Source organism: Glossina fuscipes, unplaced genomic scaffold (assembly GCF_014805625.2).
Source record: "Glossina fuscipes isolate IAEA_lab_2018 unplaced genomic scaffold, Yale_Gfus_2 26, whole genome shotgun sequence".
NCBI lineage: Eukaryota > Metazoa > Arthropoda > Insecta > Diptera > Glossinidae > Glossina > Glossina fuscipes.
The window spans coordinates 1,673,509-1,695,855 of record NW_023998421.1 but is presented as its reverse complement, the minus strand read 5'-3'; the positions used below and the strand labels follow the sequence as shown (position 1 = coordinate 1,695,855).

The 22,347-nt window shown below is 34.8% G+C and overlaps 2 protein-coding genes across 2 annotated transcripts in view; one reads left to right on the top strand and one right to left on the bottom strand.

Moving 5' to 3' along the window:
- Positions 1-315: 315 nt before the first annotated feature.
- Positions 316-11,216, bottom strand: LOC119635273 (cGMP-dependent protein kinase 1). Its single transcript, XM_038029992.1, has 11 exons — positions 10,541-11,216; positions 7,765-7,824; positions 6,759-7,697; positions 5,516-5,655; positions 5,168-5,451; positions 4,932-5,101; positions 4,625-4,863; positions 3,262-3,579; positions 2,944-3,175; positions 2,528-2,877; positions 316-2,468 (listed from the first exon to the last, which is right to left on the bottom strand). The coding sequence occupies exons 1-11, from the start codon at positions 10,667-10,669 to the stop codon at positions 2,300-2,302; spliced, it is 3,030 nt and encodes a 1,009-aa protein (XP_037885920.1). The 5' UTR covers positions 10,670-11,216; the 3' UTR covers positions 316-2,299.
- Positions 11,217-18,049: 6,833 nt separating this feature from the next.
- The window catches only part of LOC119635304, an 84,323-nt gene continuing 80,025 nt past the window's right edge, over positions 18,050-22,347 (top strand). Inside the window, exon 1 of the mRNA XM_038030064.1 lies at positions 18,050-18,877. Within this exon, the coding sequence (XP_037885992.1) occupies positions 18,054-18,877 (824 nt within the window). The 5' untranslated portion in view covers positions 18,050-18,053. The remainder of the gene's footprint in view (positions 18,878-22,347) is intronic.

Genomic DNA, 22,347 nt, shown 5'->3' with positions numbered 1-22,347 from the left:
TTTGCTTTATTTTATATCAACAAATACTTGTATTATTAATATTCAAATTCTTACATATATGTATGTACGCATATATGCTTTTTAAGTTTTTTTTTTTTTGTACTTTAGTATGATTTCAATTATTTTTTTTTTTTTTTTATTATAATTCATCCCATACGGAAAATTGAAAATACGTTATATTAAATATATAGACAATGAAATATAATACGATCAATAAAATAAAAATATAGAAAAATTATATTTATTCTTATTTAAAAATTAAATTAAATTTCTCCTTATATTTACATATTTATTTTCTTATATTTACATATAAAATTTATATTGTCTTTATAAATTTATTCAAATGAAAATTTTCTATTTATCTCTTCATATTTGTTTTGATATCCTCCAGCGTAATCTACGGATGTAACAAATTCGTCATTCAATTGTCGTTCCGAGTTAATGTTTAGTTCAAATGACAAGATTTGGCAAAACATGTCTAGCAAAACTATGAAAATGAATTTCATAAATATACATAAGTTTTCCATTTGCTATCCGAATTGGTTTATTTGTCTTCACTGTTTTGCTGCTACGCGTTGTTTTATAAAGTTTTTCCATTGAATTTAAAAGAGATTTTCTCATTTTTTCCAATCATCATTCTTCAGATTTTTGCTATTCTATAAAGATATCTTACAAGTCAGTTTTATGTACACTTCAGTTGCGTCCATTGCCGCTATGGGTCATTGACTTTTGCGAATAGGAAGAGGTTGGTCCACTTTATGGTTTTAGAAAAGTTGATTCCTGCAGCTATTGATTTGCGAAAGGGCGTTACCGTGGTGTAAGAGTATTGTTTACCGTTTGATACGCATTCTGTTGATGAAAATTGTTGAGTCTTAGGCGAGATGTTGTGAGAAAGCGAACAACTTGTTCGTCTTTCAAGAAAAGGTACTTTTGAATCATCTTTAGCAACAATTTCTTTCTTCGCATTGCATGCACGCTTCAAATGCCTTGGATTCATTGCATTTTCGAACACCTAATTCATCAATTGATTCTTTCATAGACCTTAGTAATGTTACATGTCTTATCCGTAGCTCCTCGCTGCTATCATTCTATTTAAACATTTTTATAGTTTATTATGTTATTTATTCCTTTATTCACTTTCTTTCGTCATTTGAAGTTATCCACCATTCGTTCAGATGCTGATTTATGTGACAGAGCAGTAATGTTTTTCTTCAAAATGATTATTATAACATATTTCGATGCAAATATCGGGTATCTTGTTGTACGTAAAAGCACTTTCAATCGCTGTTATTTAGCCCTAAGTGAATCGCCGTGCTACGGAACAAAGAAGAAGCTTTGGAAAGGGATACTTTTTCAATCTATATGAAGTGTTTAAGCAAGCTTTCGATTGTTGACTCTAGGTATTACTTACGCTTAGCTCGTTTGATTGCTGTAGTTATTTTTCCCTATAATTTATTTAGCATACTTAGAAATGCACCTTTATCACTAAATTTTTCACCTCTCCTTAAATAAGTTTCAATTATTTTTTTTTGATGGATAACCGGAGCTGCTTGTCTACTATAAAATCGGAGCTTCACTTATGTTATCTTCTTATACTTGCATTTCGTAGTCGCACATTATATCGTAACAAGCGGTGACACCACACAATATTCTGAACTTGCGAAATATCAGGCACAAAATTATAGGTCCATCGAGTTCATCCTCTTGGATTATCTTTCACACAACTTCATTGTTGTCTTCAATTATTATTATAGCTTAGTCTTTTTTAAGAAATCCATCACCAAATGAACAGTATCCAGATGGAAATTAGTTGTCCAAGCTATTTATGGTAAGCGGACGATGTGCAATACACATTTTCGCCTCTGCATTCTTAATTCCTAATAGGATGATGATTCAGTTTCAAAGAAGGAATAAATTATAGCACTTGAGTCTTCTTTTATTAAACTCATTACTCTTTAAAACTTGCAAAATATTATTCACATCTGATTTTCTCGAGCGCTTTTTTAGTGTTCAGAAACGATGTCACACTTTAAAATAATAATAATGAAGTTTTTTTTTTTTTTCCAAGAAAATAGTTATAAACATATCATAGGCAAGATTCACAGCATGACCTTAACATTATTATCAATAATTAATAAACTAGAGACACTATGTTTCTAAGCTTATAGGCAAAGCCTTACAGAAGCATTAAAGTTTCGGCACGAAAATGCTGCCAATGACAGATTTGTCCTTAGATTAAATTTCCTATCTTTAATTTTATTAATTCTATTAGAAGCGGTAGTAGAAGTATTTTGAAAATTTAAAAATCCACATCCCATCCACTTGTTTCCACTGGCGGATCGTGGTCAACAGCTGTTGAGTCAGGACTGCCAAAATAGCGTAAATCCACATTGCTCGTTATTGGACGTTTTATTGGCGATATTAACTGTTTCTTCTTCAACTTTTGCCATTCCAGGCCATCGAACCAGCTGAAGAAAGCAAAAATCAGTTTACGTCATAGCTAATGGAAGATAGTTTTGTTTTTTACCCATGCTTTTTAATATCCATAATACCTCTTCGCTGATAACCTAACCTTTCGGCCGGTAACTGCTTGCACAGGGCTCGTATTAATCCTTGTGCTGGTTTAGGAATTTTTGAAGGCATTTGTACTACATCGATACCACCCAATATTTGCTGATAAATTTTTATTTGATTTTGTCCACGAAATGGTGTCTTCCCCACCAACAATTCGAATATTAAAATACCCAAAGCCCAATAATCGGCGGAACGATCATGGCCACGATCTAATATTATTTCAGGTGCAACATATTCTGGTGTTCCGGCAAAGGTATGAGTTTTTCGATTGACTGGTAATTGCTTCGCAAAACCGAAGTCGACCTTTATGTTTATATTTATTTAAGTTTCGTTATTAAAACAAAAACTGTTAAAATTCATGCTTCTTACCAACTTGCAATAACCGTCCGTGGTTAACATTAAATTTTCAGGTTTCAAATCCCTGTAGATGATGTTATGCGAATGCAAAAAATCGAAAGCTTCCACTACACAAGCAGCTATAAAACGAGCAGTGTTCTCATCGAAATAACGTCGCTGGGACATAATTGTCCATACATCTCCCCCCATACAAGCTTCCATAAGAAAGTATACAAACTTATCATCCCGAAAAGTTTTATATAACCTGTACATGAAAAAAAAAAAAACAAAAAAACGAAAAAACAAAAAAGCATTAAAAAGCCTTCTCAGCCTAGTACATAAAATAATTACTCGATTACAAATGGTGAGCCGCGGCATTTCATCATAACGTGCTTCTCACTGTAGACGTGCTCGATTTGGTCTTGCTTTACAACATCAATCTTTTTAATGATTTTCAGAGCAAAGGTATTTTCCCCGAAGGCCACTAAGTCCACTTTCCCAAAAGCTCCGGCACCCAATGTGGCAATTTTTTTTAGATCCATCAGCTCTATATAGGCATATTCATTATCAAATTCAGATTTTCGATTGTTGTCACGTGCATCTTGGTCGGCCTTTTCTATCGGTAACTCGCGTAGTTGCGGAATGGTACCCAAATAGCTAATAAACGCTCTATAGAAATTACAAGAAAACGAATAATACGTAAATCAAGATTATAGGCCGACTATTAAATATCCTGCATCACTTCGTCTAATAGAATTCTCCTCCTAATTCCCTCCCAAAATAACAAAAATTATACCTTGTTTCCATGAAAGGGATCTCTTAAGGGCCTGCTTTGCATCAGAACTTTTATAAGGTTTCTGGTGCAACAACAATTCTATAAAAGCTTGTTACCAGTAGTTTACTATTATGGGCCAATTTTCATCGCAAAATATTAAAAACTTCATCTTTTCACCATGTAAGGACTTGCTCTGCGTAGAAAAAGAACAAAAAAATGATTCATCCGGACCAAGTTTTTCACATCTATTCAGTAGATCGAATTACCATTACTCGGCAATGTTTGCTGAGAAAGTGATTTTGTAAATTATGATTGTATACCGCTTCTCAAAATAGCAGTCGTCGATAAAACCTATCAGTGAAGCAAACTTCATCGCAATATCTCAAAAATCGCCATCTGTAGGTTGAGTACAAAGGTACATCGAAAGAGCTCAGATAGACGAAGCGTAATGCAGACGGACAGACAACCTTAAATCGTTTCAGAACCGAATTCTAGATCGATTAGTGTAATGAAACACACACTCGACATTACACTCGACTCAGAAAATGGTTCAGTTAATATTATCTCTTTACTTGTGCCCTCGAATGCTCTTATGTTTGACTTCTAGATGGCAATTCTCAAGATATTTAAAGCATTGTTGCTGACTGAATTGTTTTGGCACTAGGAGTAGGGTTATTGAAAATGGGCTGACCGTTCGAACAATACTCGATGGCTAACTAAACGCCGACTCAGATTTTAAACTGATCCAAAGTGTACATACTTTATGTAAACATTGTCGACAACCTGTGGTTATTGCACAAACAGAATATAAAAAAATATTGTGCCCTTTTTTCTTTTTCCAACAAGGTTAGAGTTCGTCACAAAAGGACCTTGTGGAGTGCAAAAACACAGTATTATTACCCTTTTATGTATTCGCGAGATTTGGCAGGGAACACTTACTCTCTATCTAATTTTAGCACCTCGGTGCCTGGGGGATCCGCGTAAACGCTGGCTTGACGGCGATCAGCATTCAGTAGCGCCTGCTCTCCAAAAAAATCTCCTCTTTTTCGTCTATCCACTACACGTTCTACGCCCGACTCTGTTTTCTTTTTAATAGTAACAGTACCACCGCGTATTATAAAAAACTCATTCCCAATATCCCCTTCTCTAACTATACAAGTATAGGTAGTAAAAAATTTCTGAAAGGAAAAAGAAGGACAATATGTTTCTCTTACACATATATTTTAAGTTTTTTTTAAAAACTCACTCTTCGCAGCAGATCGACTACTTTGTCTAAAACTTCTTCGCTGAGATCGTTTAAGAAAGGTGCCGAACGCAAAAAGCTTAAATTTTCCTCTCGTTCCTTGGAGCCAGAAATGACCATAATTTGGCGGAATTTATCTCTATCGATTTTCCACACAATAGCATTGGAAGCGGCTTAAATAATTAGAAACGAAAGTTTTGCTTTTCCTCTTTACTATTACATTTTTATCTATCAGTTACCTCTCACCGAAGCGAACCGTTGAGCATTATAAAGAATGGCAAGTTCGCCAAACACGGTAGCAGGCCCAAAGCTACCAATTATCTGGCCGCTCTTAATAACATCGAACTGCCCCTCTTCGGATACATATATCTCTGATCCCTCCTCATTTTCATTAATAATGAAGCTATTTTTTTTGATATGTCTTAACTCCATGGCATCTATAACCATTTCTTTACGTTCCTTATCCATATAATTATTGAGAAAATCGTTTTTCTCTATGGCCAGTCGTATGAGATTGCGCGTACTAGCATAAGAGAAAATTTTAGATGGCTTAAGTCAAGCGTACTATTACGACAAAAAGTATTTACGTTTCATCCTTCTCAATGTATTCAATTTTTACATCGTTCCTTCCGGGAAAATTGGCTCGCGGAAATATGAGACCGCCTTCAAGGCGACAAGAAGCGGCATTTTCCCTTGGGCTACAGTTTTTGAGGTTTACCGACGTCTCCTGGAATCAGAAAATAATTCAATCCATCAACGTTATCTTCGAAAAGGCAAAAAAGCGAAAGAACTACAATTTCACGGCCAATGGCACGGAGTCAAAATAAATATTTTCGTTGCACGTGGGCGTTGTAGACACGTCCTTTGAGAGTTTAGGTCACCTCAAAATGTTTAAATTTTCGTACATTTATCTACTTTAGTTTATAAGCGACGGGCAAAAACCCGAAATTTTTTATTTCGTTGGAAAAACTGAGGTGTTCTCAGTTTACGTTGCGCAGTGGGTGTGTCCTTCGACTGATTTCGCTCATTTGCAATATCAACGTGCGTGCAAGAGCTTCCAACGTTTCTGACAATATTGAAGATAGTAGCTTCAGACAATATACAGACCGACGGCCAGAGGGACATGTTTACATCGATTTAGGATTTGATGCTGATCAAGAATGTATATACTTTGTGTGGGCTCTGATGTTTCCTTCTAGAGGTTGCAAACGTTTCTTATTTTCGTAATGAAATACGTCGAACTACATCTTACTTTCATGTAATGCCATAGTTTCAATGGCAGGAAGAGAGAAACCTTTTAATATTCAACCCAGAAATAGTCAGATTGAAGAATTAAAACTTGGGCCACATAGTTCTCTAGATCATTGAAAATTTCAGCGCGGATATGAGTAACTAATAAGTACCAACTATTCTCCAACTGAGACGACTGAAGCTTCCTCACTCAAAGTAATTATTTAGAAACGTTGACCAAATTATATATGTGATGTTGGGCGGGTGTTTGGTATTTGGTTATAGGCAAGAGGGCCATGGTAAGTTTAAACATAAACTTTCAAGGAAAAGTTCTACGTCAAGCTAAAGTGTGGACGTGGCGTCACATCTTTGCTAATTAAAGGTCACTTTTTTACATCTAAAGAATCCTGTAAGCTCTACTCGACTCTCATGGCGCGCATGCAACGGGTTCTTCGAATTCAGTTCAATTTTCTCTCTTACTGCTTTAATATTTCCTAACTGGAAGTAAAAATTCCAGTTAAAAAAAAATTAAATTAAACTAATTTTTGATTTTCTCATAAATATACGCAAGTGGACTTGAGACTTGTTTTTTATTCTTACGTTTACACATTCAGTAGGTTGCAAGGATGCTCTCCCTGTTTGTCCTTCTTTATTAGGTAGTTCCGATGCGGAGGAAGACTTACTCTCTCTACCAATGTCTACCGTAGGCGAAGATAACTTATTTTGATTAGAATTTCGTTTGTATTTTGAAGTGCGATTGACGATTTTTATCAATGGCTGAGTTGGTAAGGGCGGTGGAGGGGGTATATGAACGTTTGCTTTGGCGGACTGCTCTGACGACAAATTTGCGAAAGTCGTATCGTTGCGTGTCAGTTTGCCGAATTTATTGCTAAGAGTGCTGCAGACTTTCTCAGTACGATGCCGTCCATTGACAAAACCGAGTGAGTTAAATGGTGGCAGAGAAACGCAAGATGTTGTCGAGATTGCCTTTGCTGGTTTCATACCGGGTTCACTGTAAGCATTTGAGGTTTTTAAAGTATTAGGGGAAGAACAAGATGCCGGCTCAACATCCAATTCTTCGCTGCTAAAGTTGCTATCGACATCATCATCATCATCATCATCATCATCGTTGTCATCATCGGTTTCACTGCTGCCTATAAAAAACTTGGCTTTTCGTTTAGCTAATGCAGTATTAATTTCTAACGTCGAATTGACGCGTGAATCCTCCTCAATGCTTGGCACTTCCAGAGGTAAAGCTGTTGGCCTTCTACTCTTTACAGGTTTCAATTTTGCGTTGAATGGTTGATTGATTGGTTCCTTATGACTAGTTAATAAAGTTCCATTGATTGCTTGTAATCGCTTTGTGTTTGCCTGATATTTTTTATTATTAATGTTCTGTTCTTCTTCCCCTTCATTTTTTGTAATGCATTTGTTACCATTCAAGTTATGAATATTTTTGCTATCATTATTGATATTATTGCTGCTGTGATTGCTTCTATTCAAAACACTTTGTCGTTGTTGCTGTTGCAATTTAAGGCGCTGTAGGAAATAGAAAGCGAGAAACAACAATAACAATAGATTCAATTTAATGTCGAATGAAATTTACCTCGTTGGCGTTGCTATTAAACAGACATGTTTCCTCACGTCGTATATAACGGCCAATTTGCTAAGGGAATTTAAAAAAAAAAAAAGAAAAAGGGTTAACCAAATGACAGAGCGAATCTTGGACACTATTCATTTTCGGGTCGTCCTGGTTGTTAGTTACAGACTTAATGTTTACTTTCGAATTAGTTATGTATCAGTTATAGGCCTATGATCGAGGAACAAGCCGGTTTAGTCATGCCTATCAAGCTATTGATTCAGAATCATTTGATTTACACGTCTTTAAATACAAGCCTCCCAACATGGGATACCCAACATTCACTGGCACAAAGACGTCTGTCTTATCTGATAAGCACTTTCATATATCAGTATTTAATATTCTGGTATATATCATTAAATTTTAGCATTTATATTTATATTTATATTTATATTTATATAAAAAGCTTTGAAAGCAAAAAACCGAACAAAATACCGCATCTTCCTGACCATCATATACTGTTTAGGTTTCAAAGGCGAAATACATTGGTTTGATAACAAATGAATCATAGCAGAGGAAAAAAGAAATGATTTTTAAATTGAGTTCTTGCTAAATTATGCCTAAAGCACGTACACGTTGTTTAGCAATCAGGCCATTTTGTGTATTCTCGTTATAGAAACACCATTGGACAGAGAAACAGTTTTCATCGATTTAAGAAAGTTAACCTTAAGCGCTTAAGGCATTGTTCTCTTTTTTTCTTGTACTGTAAACGGTAGGCACACATACGCACCTTAGACCTTAGCAGGTAAGAAAATTATATTCGATCGTGACCGAATCCTTTATACTCTCCATTGTTATTTTAAAAAAAGACAATAAAAGTAAACGAACTACATTCTGACGCACTATAATATTAAGTGGGCTCGACTGATTTTTTCAATTTTCAACATAGAGGCTATTCTCGCATAGATATGTGGGCGTTGTAGCCGTGTTCTTTTGCAAATTTGTAGACGATGTCTTCATTTTCGCTAACGGAAGAACGTTTCTCACATATACTACACAGTTGCGCATACGGACAGATGGAGATGCTTAGCTGCATTCTAAATGTGGAACTGTTCAAAAATTTATACACTTTATGGCGGTTTTTAAGCTTGTTTCTGCTGCATCATCAGTAGAATATTCTTACATATATTTGCTATAGTTTATGAGTAACGAGCAAAAGCCCAGCTTTTTATTCCTTTTGAAAAACACAGCTGTTCTCAGTGTACATTGTGCTGTGAGCGTGTCTTTCGACCGATGTGGCCCATTTTCAGTACCAACATGCGCGCAAGAACTTTCAATGCTTCTGACAAACTTGAAGTCGACAACTTCATTTTTGCGGCCAAGAAAATGTTTACAACAAAAACTACACAAAGGGATAGAGGAACGTGCTTAAATCGATTTACAATTTAACGCTGATCAAGAATATGTATACTTTTTGGTGTCTCTGATTCTTCCTTGGGGGCGTAGCAAACGATTCGACCAAACGAAACAACCAATACTTTACACAGCGATCACCCTCCTGAGTTTCGGTGTAGTTGAAAAGTTAAAAGTTGAATACAAAATTGGTTTTTATTCATTACTCATAAAGTATAATAGATAAAGATACAAAAATTTGAACCCACATTTTGCGGGCGATCCTCTATTATCTGTTTGCAATTGGAATAAATTGACTACCTCTGTCCAATATTACAGTGTATCAAAATTGAATTTCTTTTTCGCGACCTTCATAAGGCGCGTTAGCGAAAATGAAGATACCGCCAAAAAGTTTTAAAAAAGTATTTGTGACTCAAACTTTTCCACAGACAGCGCCTACGCGCCAATGCGGAAAAAACTTTTATTTTCCGTTTGTTTTACGATTATCTTGATGGGTTGAATTATTTTTTGATTCCAGGGGAGATGATTTTCTTACTTGTTCTTACTTTAGACATCAGTCTATGACATTTTCATTTGATAATTATTTTATACTCGTCACCGAAGAATGAGTGTCTCATAAATTAAATTTTTTTTTAAACTTTTTTAGAACGCACTGAAAGAAAGTTCGAAAATCCCATAAAGTATGTAAATTCTTGGCAAGTTTGCAATTTGGAATGCACCTAAGCCGGTCCGTTTGTCCGAATGCCGGCGCAGCTTCGTAGTTCTGTGATAAACCCCCCCACCATAAACAACACATTTAAAAGAAGACGTCTCCAACGCCCACATATTTGTAAAACAAAAACGGTCAGCTCATTTGTTTTTCCGGTTTTTTGCTTGTTACTCGTAAAGTACAACATACACTCCATACAAATATCCGCTTTTATTCTAAGAGTAGAAAAAAATCAAACATGCCCATCTAATATTACAGAGTATAAAGACTTAGTTCTTCCCATTTTCTTTTTAGAATCACAGTGATGGGTATAAAAAATTCGGCCACGATCGAATATAATTTTCTTACTTATTTTAAATTCAATTCTAGAGAACACCATCTATCCATCACTTTTCCTTGTCGGTCAGCGTTTGATTCACTATACGGATTATTTTCTATTTGCATAATAAATTGTATCAATTTCTGTACATAATTTTCGATCATGATTTGTCAAACTGATAACAAACGGCCACTATGACGTTCGAAGAAGTAGTTGTGTAGAAGTACACAAGCTTGTTGGTGGATGTTAAAGTAAACATTTTTCTTATGATTGTGTCATGAAGCACATTGAAATCGTATGAAATAAGTAAAAGTTTTCTTAGTGAGTTGGTGTTAAACAAATTTTTAAAATTCACGACTTACTACTGAGTTACTGTTAGCATTGAACACTGTGTCCAGATTTTCATCTTCAGCTGGTGTAAAACTGTTTTTTTGCTTATTAAAAAAAACACGTGGGAAACAGGCCATAATTTCATTGTTTATTCCTAACATTTGCGCATCAATTTGTGTTTTATTCCTTATCCACTGTCTTCGGTTACCGCGATCTTCTTCCCGTATCCATTCAATTGAGTATCTCTTGTTGCTGATGAATCAACATCAACTAAGTGAGCAATACGTTGTTGTAAAACTTTTGCATCTGGCAACAAGTAGCATTATATGGACAGAAATCTACGAATAGGTATGGCCATATATTCGTTTGCTTGCAAAGCCCATCTGTCCATTTAGCCATCAACGTGTAGCGGGTATTCTTAACAAAGACGGCAAAGGTGGAATTTCGTTTGCAGATTTTTCACGAATCAATTTATGAAATGATATCGACTTTCAATAATCAGCCCTAAGCGCATGTAGCATTCCAAGTGTAGATTTTCATTAATGTATTCTTCTTCTTCTTCTTTTTCTTCTTTGATTTACACATCTATAATATTCGCTCGTTTATCTAGAGGCTTTTGTTATCAGCTACTCATTGGCATTTTTATCATTACATTTAAGATTAGATTTGAGAGATAACTGCAAGAAGGTTGATTTTACAAAAGCCTAGAAGAAATTTTCAATTTTTTTTTTTTTTTTATTTCAATATTTTTATTTCTTTCTTTATTTCACATAGTTTTTATTTTGTCTTTTTTATTTCAATTTATTTTTATTCGTTTTTTGCATTCTATTCTATTTTTAATTTTTTTTATTTTTATTTTTTTTTTATTTTTTTTTGCTTTTAAATGTTCACTCGAAGGTTTATTTCAACGTCAACCGTATTATTGTTGTTATCTTGAAATTATTTTATACAAATAATAGTCAATGAAAATCTTTTCTTCAAGGAAATAAGTTACGAATTACTGGCACTGGCTCGAAAATCAGCATTTAAAACGAAACTAGGACTAGGAAGCAAAGGCTTCATCAAAGCTAAGATAGGCGGTCCATGGAAAAGTTTTTTTACGGACGAATTCTCGCGCACAATTATCTTTAAATATTTGATAAAGAAATATTTCGTAAATTTTCGCGAATATGTTCTTGTTTTAGGTTAATATTCACGTTTTGTTTTGTTTTGTTTGACATTTTCAAAAGCGCAGACCGCTATGATAAAATCTTAATTTGAATAAATTTCTCTTTCGACGACACACACAATCATACTGTCACGTTAAGCGTGTAACGAAAATAAACGTGTGTAACGTGTTAACCTACTACTGTCTTACCACAAACTAGTAAATATCGTTATTCACTGGGCTAACTCTAAACTAAATTGCAATTGCTTTGTATGTACATGTTTTTGTGTATGCGTGTTCGCTTATTTGTGCGCGTGAATGTTCTTTATCTCTAATTGACACTTTACGAGAGTTGAACAACTTAATTACTTAAACAAACAGCAAAGTGTTTCTGTATGTATTTGAATGAAACGAATGCGAGACAATACTGAATAAATGAACTGAGAAAATGCTTCTTTTTTTTTTTTGCTTTTTCTATCTTAACTAAAAAAAAATATTCAAAATTACTTCAACTATGGCCATAAACATGAAACCAAGCAAGTGAAGTATCGAGTAATACAATTTATGACAAAAATAACGACAATAACAACCGTTCAACATCAATTACAACAACAAAATAAATGTAAAAATATTACTAGTTTCGAGGGGAATCTTACGAACACATCCTCCAAGATAAACATATCGAAATTGTTCTCTACATTGTAATAGATCGACCGACATATTTTGCAAACATTTGCGATGTCAACGTTCACCATACGACACCAAATCAGTGGGAGAAAGATTGCTATATTCTTTTTAAGGGTACGATTGTATAGATGCGTTAAAGTAGCGAAAGAAACAGTGAGGGAAACAGTCTCATGTCCATAACTAAGCCCGTAAAGATTCGATCTCCAAGACCCCATCAGGTGTCGTCACACTTGGAATGATTTCATTTATTTCGAGCTTTTCCGTACCTTCATCCCAGATCTTGCAAACAATCACCATTACGTCTTATAAAATATATCAACGGAAATGAAATCAACTAAAAACCTCCGTTTCAGTGAAATTGATTGCAGAACTATGCGGTTACCTCTCCGTTTCTGTCTTTCGTAGTCTTTATTGGTCGATTATGCAGCATCATTGTTGTGCGTTCAATTGTTTGTTCATTCACCAGAAAATAAATAAATAAATAAATACACAATACAACAAAGAAGTAACCGCTGGTAACAAAAAATGGAGAAAGCAAGGAATCAAGTATGTACGCTACAATCAATGCTCACTATAGGAACATCTCCATGAAATCTGTAGCTGCGCTATTGCGCGTTACTTTTTCAAACTCAAAGTAAATTGAAATTTCTATCTCACTTAATATTCTAAAACGTTTTATTTTAATTTTCAACTTAATTAATAATTTTTAATATTTTCTTAATTCATAATTAAGTCAATAATCTTTTAGAGCTTATTAAATCTTACTACGCGTCTCACAAGATTTGATGTTTAAAAATGTAACGGAAATATTATTTACTTCATTTTACAACTAAAGGAAAGTAAGAAGCGGAACAAAGCAAACTGCTTTGTTATGAATCTTGGATGTTGTGCTGGTCAAGTCTAGTATATGTAAAAATTTCGTAGCGACTTTTCATTAATTTTATTAAAACCAATATATGCCGCTGAAGACGAAACAGACGGCAAGCGGTTTTTGCCGCTCATTAGGTACTGATTGACAGTGGAGAGTGTAGTCAGTTGTCTGGTCGGGATAGACCAGCTCATAATACACGAATCCCTTCGAACCTTATCAAACGCTAAACGTTATCTTACGAGGTTCCCGTCGGTATTTTACCACAGCGGCTTGGATTACGATTTTTTTTGCATATTACCATCTTGTGTGACCCAAGTATTATAACTAGTTTTCTCTGGAAACACTTCATCTCTGCATCGATGTCGTAAAACAATTTCTCTCAAATTTACCAAGAGCTCCAAAGAGTTTCTCAACAATTGATCGGCTACAACATGGCATGGAAGGATCCAAACACACGAACTACTTTATTTTAACTAGCTTACGAAGCTTTATAGTCTTAATATGGTCTGATGGCATAGAAGGATCTAAACGCCCGCGCTACATTGCTTTAACTAGCTCATGAAGCTTTATAGTCATAATATGATCTGACGGCTTAGTATAGTCGTAATGATGCTTCAAAAAACTTGCAAAAAACTTGTTGAAAATTTCGACTTAATATAGTAGATAATATAGTAGATGTAATCACACTTTTAAACAGGTCGTTAAGAAGAATCCATAAATGTTTTCCTTGGCTCAAAATAAAAATTACAATGCATTTAATCAGTGAGCATTACTTTTTCCTAGTACGAAAGTTTTAGTTGCCCCTTCAGTTACTGTTTGGAACATATTTTATACTTACTTTCCGAGTTGACCTGTGGCTAAATTACCAATGTATGAGTTTATGTCAAGTCTCCTTTCTCTAATTTTTTCGATTCTTCCAGGAACATGAAACATATGACAGTAACAATAGTAAGAAATTGTTAGAATCGGGTCAGAATCGAATGAGAGCATTGCACTTATGTTGCTCTGGACGCCCTAAGGGAGAAGATAAATCTAGTGTGCATCATTCATCATTCCTGATGAATGCAAATTTACGTCAGTCTCATGAAAGTCAATCTCATAATTGGAATTTTTAAATTTTGTTGATTTAAGCACGTTGTGCAATGTTTTACTTATTAACTCTTTTAACTCTGCTTCAATATTGTAAACCCTCTCAATATAGTTCTGTTTGAAAAGTGTGGAAACAAACAAAATATCAAAGGAGGCAAACAAGTGCACAAGATAAGCCGTTTCGTCTTCTACGTCTCCCTTGTATGTTTATCGCACATTTTTCTACCTATTACGCAGCAATGTTAAATTGACTGAACGTTGGTGACGCTTCGAAATATTTCCCGTCAATTCCATGAAGTATTTGCATACATTTTTAAGCAGCGTGAACACAAAGGTCGTTTGTTCGTCCGTCTGATAGCTTAGCCCAGATAAATAAAGCCGCTCCCAACTTTTTGTATCGCTCTCTCCAGATTAAAGTGATCACTTATCCTTTTTCCTTATAGTAGCAAGATCGTCCTTTTCTAAAAAATATTTCGGATTTTTTAGACGATGAACGATGTACCATCTGGATCTCTCTCCGCCCAAACCGCCAACAAATATATATAGTTTTTCTCACTTCCAACGCCTTCGCTTATTTAATCTAGCTGATTACGGGCGAGTTCTTGCTTTGCGTAGTAGAAGAAAAGAGAGCATGCAGGATGAACTTTGAACATTTGTTGGGTTATAGTCCGATATAAATAAATACTAGCCTCGTGCAAAGAAGTTTTGTGATCAATGGGTTAAGTTGAGATATGGAGAAATTGGACGATTGCTAATTAAGTATGAATTCAATAAACTTAGCGGCTACGATAACGACGAATGAACTCATGAAAATTGGAATTAGAATAGTTTTGGAATACCTGAGATCAACACATTGGCCCGTAATCAAACTTCGACAAGGATAAACTGGTATATTCTTCTTCTTTTTGTTTGCAATGGGTTGCACTGGACAAAGTTTGATGTGTTGATATATTGCAAAAATATTCATTGAAGTTCACGACGTATTCGACGATATTTGCACTACATACTACTATGGCCTGCATTCAATAATTATAAAGACCTAAACATTTATTGATCAACACATGCGGGATATTTACGATTATTTCGACACATTTTCCGTACGACTTATTATTATGTATGTACTATCTTGTGCATACAGTACTTATATCTATCTATAACATACACCACTTGATTATTTTTAAAGAGACTAAAGTTTGCAAAAGTTTATGACTATATGGTATGTGTCTGCGAGATGGCGGATTGCTTTCGACCTCGATAATTGTTTACAAAAAAGTTGCTTAATTTATGTACTTTGAATATGTTTACCTAACGAAATTTTGATTTTTAGAGTTCCTTCGGAGCTGTTTTAAAGACATTAATATCTTCTTCAATGTTTTGGCCATATTTCTAACCAGATTCCTGTCACATTCAAGGTTTATATGAGATTAAATCGACAAAAGATGTGAACTTCAATTTCTTCTTACATTTGCGTTATATTTCGATTTGGATGAAAATTTCAACAACATGCGAGCGGCAAGAAGTCTCGACTAAAGCTAATATTGATAGTCTCTTTATTATTGCAATTCTCAGATTTTGAAGAATACAATTAGAAATGAAACTTAAGTCATACAAAGTCATATTCGACTTTTGCAGGTGGATTTTCAAAACCGATTTCGAATATTTGCAAGCACTAGCTAGCGCCTAGGCTACCTATCATGTGCACATATATGCGAGTTTTATTAAACTTCACGAAGCCTTCGTGTGTACACAATGTTGCTTCACATTGAATCTTACGCAATGTCTGTGTGCATAACTTTTTGTGTGAACCTACATCCATGAATTTTCATTGCGTCTCAAAAAAAAAAAATAAGATCTACACTCCCACTCAAAACTTGTCGGTACGATTCATAGGGTGGTCGACTAATCCCGTGAAACTAGTTAAATATGAATGGTATATGAATCTAATTCTGAAACATCGAATTATGTTCACGAAAACGCAATGATTTGCAAAATACTATATCTGATGTATTGGCACCACATCTCAATAAGTGGTATATCCTGATAGCCTTTATAATAGGGTGGATTTAGCGAGACCAGAATCTATTGTATCGGCAGGATATACCTTGAACTACCTGTCGTACTAGCACAGACAAAACTGAATGTAAATGAGCATATATATCGTTGGGAAAGTCAAGTAGTGCTGCAAATGGAAAAATTCAAAGAAAATAAGAAAGTCACGATCATTTCAACAATTTATCAACTTTTTGATTATTTCGAATTTCACCTGATACTAGAGGAACTTGTCTTGCAAACATTAACGGTAGGGGAAATGTGTTAAAGTGTTAAAGTTAAGTGTTAAATTCCCACACATTAGACTTTTGCGCTTTGCATTTACTGTACAGAAAAATGCATCGATAACTGCAAAGGATGAAAATTTTCGAATTTTTACTTCTCTTTAAAAATTCTGAAAAATCGTAATGGAATAGTGACTTTTATTCATTGAATGCTAACTTAATCCTCAAATTCGTCAAAGCACTAACACTTCACAAGATTCTTGAACATATTTCCAGAGACGCATTTCTCCAAATCCAGGATCCCATATTATTTTAGTCTTTCAGTTTTATAAAAGCAAAGTAAGCAGCAGCATCATTATTACTGGAAGAAAATTTGGTCTTTTGTGAGTATCCATGGAAAGGCTGTGTAGTAGACAGTCAATATATTGTGACCAACTTGAGGTGGCGTCTTACGATCAATGTAATTCAGCCCTAGTTTAACTTTAAACTAGAGAGGGTAAGTAGTGCTTCTGTTCAATGTCACTTGTTAGGCGCAAATTCAATCATTTTCCATTGTTAAAAACTCCTATGATGCTGTCACTTAAGCATTAAGCACGATTAAGATGATAGTACAATGAAACGTTTTGGTTATCGTCCTTGAAGATTACATTCAAACGACTAACGTAGGCCCTTTAAGAAAGGGCCTCACATTCAATTTCTCTTCTTTTTAGACTTTTTACTATCGTGTACCTCTGTTTAATACTTCGTTTCACTTATGTTATGAACTAACATTATGTCTGCTTCACATAAACCTATATATCGTTTCAATGGGCTATGTATGTTACATTCAAAACCTCTTAAAACGAATGCCTGGGCATATTGTTAATAATTCGATATTTCACAGACGCATATATAAATACCAAATATCTAGCTGAGGATATTAGTATTCATGTACATATGTTAGTACTTAACGCTTCCTTTAATTATTTATAACTCATACGGATGTTTGTTGGTTATGCCTTTGGTTGTGCAATCGTTTTACGATAACAGAAAATGGGATAATTTACTAAATAAACTATGATTTATTTAAATTTACTTAACACAAAATCAAAGTTAACTAACGAATGTTTGATGGCTTTGTAAAATCCTTAATATAAATTAAAAAGTAAAACAAAATTATTTTTTGCTTTACAAACTATTTGAAAAACTTTTAAAATTTCATGGAGCCTTGAAAAATATTACGAACATTTTTGTTGCAGATTAAAAAAAAGTGAATGTGTACAAAAATCTAAAATTGCATCGAGGAAGTTTGGAAACTCTCAAGTGCGGTGCATGTGTATATGCATGCCTTTGTTCAAAGATGTTGGACGCTTGAACAGTCAAAGTCAATGCCGATGACGGTGTTTCTCACTCCAAAGCTGCTTTTTTTGCTGCTATTGTTTTTCCCCATTCAATCTACACAAACCAATGAAGCTGAAAACATATTTGGTAATAATTTGATGCAATGGAATGAAAGTGAAATTCGGCCAAAATACACAACTGACAATAATAAAGAGGACGAGGAAAAAGAAACGAATGAGATTGCATTGAAAGGGGCGGTTAAAACATACTATACTAGTTCGCGGCGTATTAAACGTTCACGAATTCGATCTGAAATTTCCATTTATCAGTCGGGTTTACGAAGTGCACGCTTGCATACATCGCCAACATATGTAAGCAAATTTGCTTTATCTTCTTTCGGTTCATCCGATTACACTGAATATCAGAGGAAATCACTTAATGTTGTGCCGATCTTCAAAGCCCAGTCGTCGACATCATCATTGTTAGGCGGGAAAGCTTCTCCACGTATATGTGGTGGTGTACTGAATTCGCGTAATGGTGTTATACAAACACCAAATTTTCCACATAAATTTGCAACACCGATCGAGTGCGTTTGGATAATTGACGCCTCGAATGCAGTAAAGGATTCATTTCATCATAACGCATCTATTGTGGTTTACTTGACTCAGCTCTACGTTTTAAGTGGCCTCAAATTTACCGAATACATGTACTATTCCGATGATTATAAAGTGCCAGCTCATAGCGTGTTCACATTAACCGAAGGCGATATTACTAAGGTGGCCTGGATTCAGTTCAATTCGCAATATCTGGAAATAAGTTTTCAAATGACTTCGCTGGACGGTACCCATCTAAGAGCTTTAGATCGTTTATTGGACGTTTATGGATTTAATATAACCTACGAAATGGCTCCGCTTAAGCCATATCAGTGCAGTACTTTGCAATGTAGATTCTTAGGGCACTGCTATGCCCGTCACGATTTCAGGTAAGTTTGATTGAATTTAGCGAAACGTGCATAAAAAACGCCTAAGAACGCCTATTGAATTCGTTTGTATTTACATTTCCTTATCCTTTATTTAAGAAAATGCGAATTTTTTTTCTCTCCTATTTTTTTTTTTCTCTCTTCTGATTTTGTTTTTTTTTTGTTGTTTTTATTTCATGTTTCCGGTTGGCGGCCTTTTATTGGTATTTGTTGTCTTTACATAAATTGTTGTTGTTTTTTTTTTTTTTCGTATTGTTAACTTGTTTACGGAGCTTTTCCTTAAAACTTGTGCTTGTTTTTGTTATGCAAACTGTCCCAAAAAATTTGAATTTTTATTACCCATTCATTGCATAATAATAAGTTCGGATTTGGCGGAGTGTTTTGCTTCTCTAACCGCACTTGTAAGTTCATTTCAAAGTTCATAATGTTTTTGTGCAAGCTGTCATTATTATTCTGATTTATTTATTCTGTAGGTCTCTGTGTTTTTTTTTTTTTTTTTTCTATGCTTCCTAATGCTTTTCGGTCGTTACATTTTTCATTCACTTTTGTATTCATTTCACGTTATACGTATTTACATTTCTAGCATTATTTTGAACTCTTTCCATGCATCATAAATACACTTGCACTCATTGGTAGGCATTGCCTCCATAATCGCAACAATAATTCATATTTCTTTCGTAAATTTGGGATATGAGTTGAAATAAAAGCTTATTATAATTACCGTGAAAAGTGGCTATAAATGATTATAATGTGAATTGTATGTAACACACTCTATGAAGTGCTCAAGTGTAATCGCGAGTAGCGTGAAATCGAATAACTACTCGTTATCATTCACAAATTGGGTTAAAAACCAACTAAATCAGCCTTCTAGACCACTTACATAATTTCCAAGTGCATTTCATTGTAGCAAAAAAATGTTTTGCCAGATACACTTCTCTCTCACTCTCTCTCTCTCTCTCTTCATCTCTCGTGATGTAATCCTGAAGAACCATCAATGATGAGGAAAAAGCCAATTACTTATGGCATTCGCATTTATGGAGCTTAGTTGGGTATAGTATGTCATGGGGTGTTCCAACCCAATAAAAGCACGGCTACACTCTGTTAGCCATTATCGGGGCCTGTGCACCGATTATTAAAGAGAAAGGGTGTCCGGAATGTGCGAAAATCATTATCGATTGGCATGGCCTTGTACTGCAAAACCGGTAAGAAATGATGGACTGAAGATAGTGTTCATGCGAGAATCTCGTTTCTGACTAAACCGTCTTTTAACCGATGGCTCAACAAAAAGGCTCAATTCTGATTCGGCATGATATTCGTGAGAAGTTTTGGGTACAAATAGTTTTGATCATTGTTTGGAAGTAAATGCTTCTGTTTCTATTCATTTTAAATTTAAGTTATGAACAACAGCCACTTTGGTGACGTTTGGGAAATAAATGCTAGCAGGTTTCTTCAAATGCATTTGCTTGTTGTGTCCCGCAAATACACGAGTGAGATCATGACTTTAATGAGACTCATATTCATACGACGTAGCAAACTTGCCCTGCTTAGGGTTCCGATAGTTTAAGACAAATAATCATAGAACTTGGCGAGTTATTGCATTTTTCGGATTGACGATGTAATTGGATTAAATTTTTTTGAAAATGCTGCTAAGTCGACCATTGGACTGATAATCTACCGAAAGATCTCGGCTGATTTTTTTCGCGCTAACATTGATGCTACGAATGCAAATGACTTAGTTTCAGCACCAGAGCGCCACTTGCTATACATCTCTCTCTACGGCATGTTTTCTTGGAAAATTAAATGAACAGATATGGATACCATAACAACATTGTACGATATAGGAGCTAAGCACCCATCTATACGTAATTATAGAGTATAGAAGGCGTTTAGACCGAACTGCAACCTGCTACAGTTGACAATTGGTTTGACATTGAGTGGAAACGAGTTCCAAAATTTAACAGCATTAGTAAAGAGTAGTCTTGAGGAGAATGAGTCCGGAGTATGTTTGCCCGGACTCTCGATCTTTATGCCTTACTAAAGGACTTTTACTTAATCCCCAGCTGCATGATCAAGTCTACTTTTATGGCACTGACTGATAAAGTACCGAAGAACATAATTTGCTTTCTTTAGTCTTCGTATTTGGAAATTTCCGCTGCGAACACATGCTGATCAGTTTTTATGTATATTGTTTGTTTGACAAAATATTTGGTTTTCGTAACAAGACCTTTTTGTTTGATCATTCAGGTTTTTTATAGATAATAGAAAAATCTGTCTTTATGTGCATTCGTAGTGTTAGTTAAAAAATATTTTAGATAGATCAGGAAGGTTCAAGGGAAAGTGGTTTTTGCGAACGTTTGACTTCATTGCGAGAATATTAGAAATGATGGGTAACGTGTGGTCGTGTAATCATTCAGAGAAAACACAATTTGGGATCGACAGATTTTTTTGGGAAATATTTTTCCCTTCGAGGTTATATTAATCAGTGGTCAAAAGGATTCTCTTATACTTGTTTTACGTATGTGCCCACATATATAAGCGAATAGTTGGAAAAATACGAGAATAAAGATTAATTTTAGGATTATACGGTAACCTTTAAGGTAAATGAAACTTTTTTAGAAATTCTTTTCGATATATTATATTTGGCAAAGCCTGGTACTATTTCTAAATTATTTTGAAAATATTTCATATATTTGAGAATGAGTTTTATCTATGTTTGTACGCGTATACATGTGTTACATAAATTCTTTTGTTATTTGTTATATTTACAATCAATGAAGAGAGGAAAAATTTCACTGCAATCAATACATTGTTTGCATTCGCATTGTTGGAGGTTTATTTGCTTCCACCAAAACGAATGATAACATCTTAGCAAATATGTATATGTGAGCAGAGACTGGTTTTCCTGCTGTTGCAACAACAGGAACACGATATTTGTATTTTTACGCTAACGATTGCAAACAAAAGGTGAACGTGCAAAAAAAGATAAAACAAAAATACCATTTTATGTGTAAAACAAGGAACGATAAGCATTGAAAAAACGGATTCACACCGATTCAGAATCAATCGCAACAAAAACGTACCGCATACATAAGTAAATGAGGATATCTTCTTGTTTTTGTGTGAACTATCAGCCGTGCACGCATCGCAATAAAAAGGCGATGATTGCTGTTGTACCATAAAGGTATCAGCAACTGTCGTTTCGTATCTTTTATTTATGTGAGAGAATATATTTTCGCGACACATTATTTGAAAGGGAATCAAGTCGCACATTGGCGGATATCTTAAAAAGCTTGTTCAAATTTAATTCGAATGAAGTGTCGAACAACATCCATTTGTCCATCCGAAGCGGTAACAACCGCACTTGTAGCTATCGTTGTAGTTTATAACGATATAAATGCTGGTTCTAGTCAATTGGTATCCCACTGCCGGATGGAGTGTGTGAAGTGTAGCTAATAACATCTTTCTCATTTGTA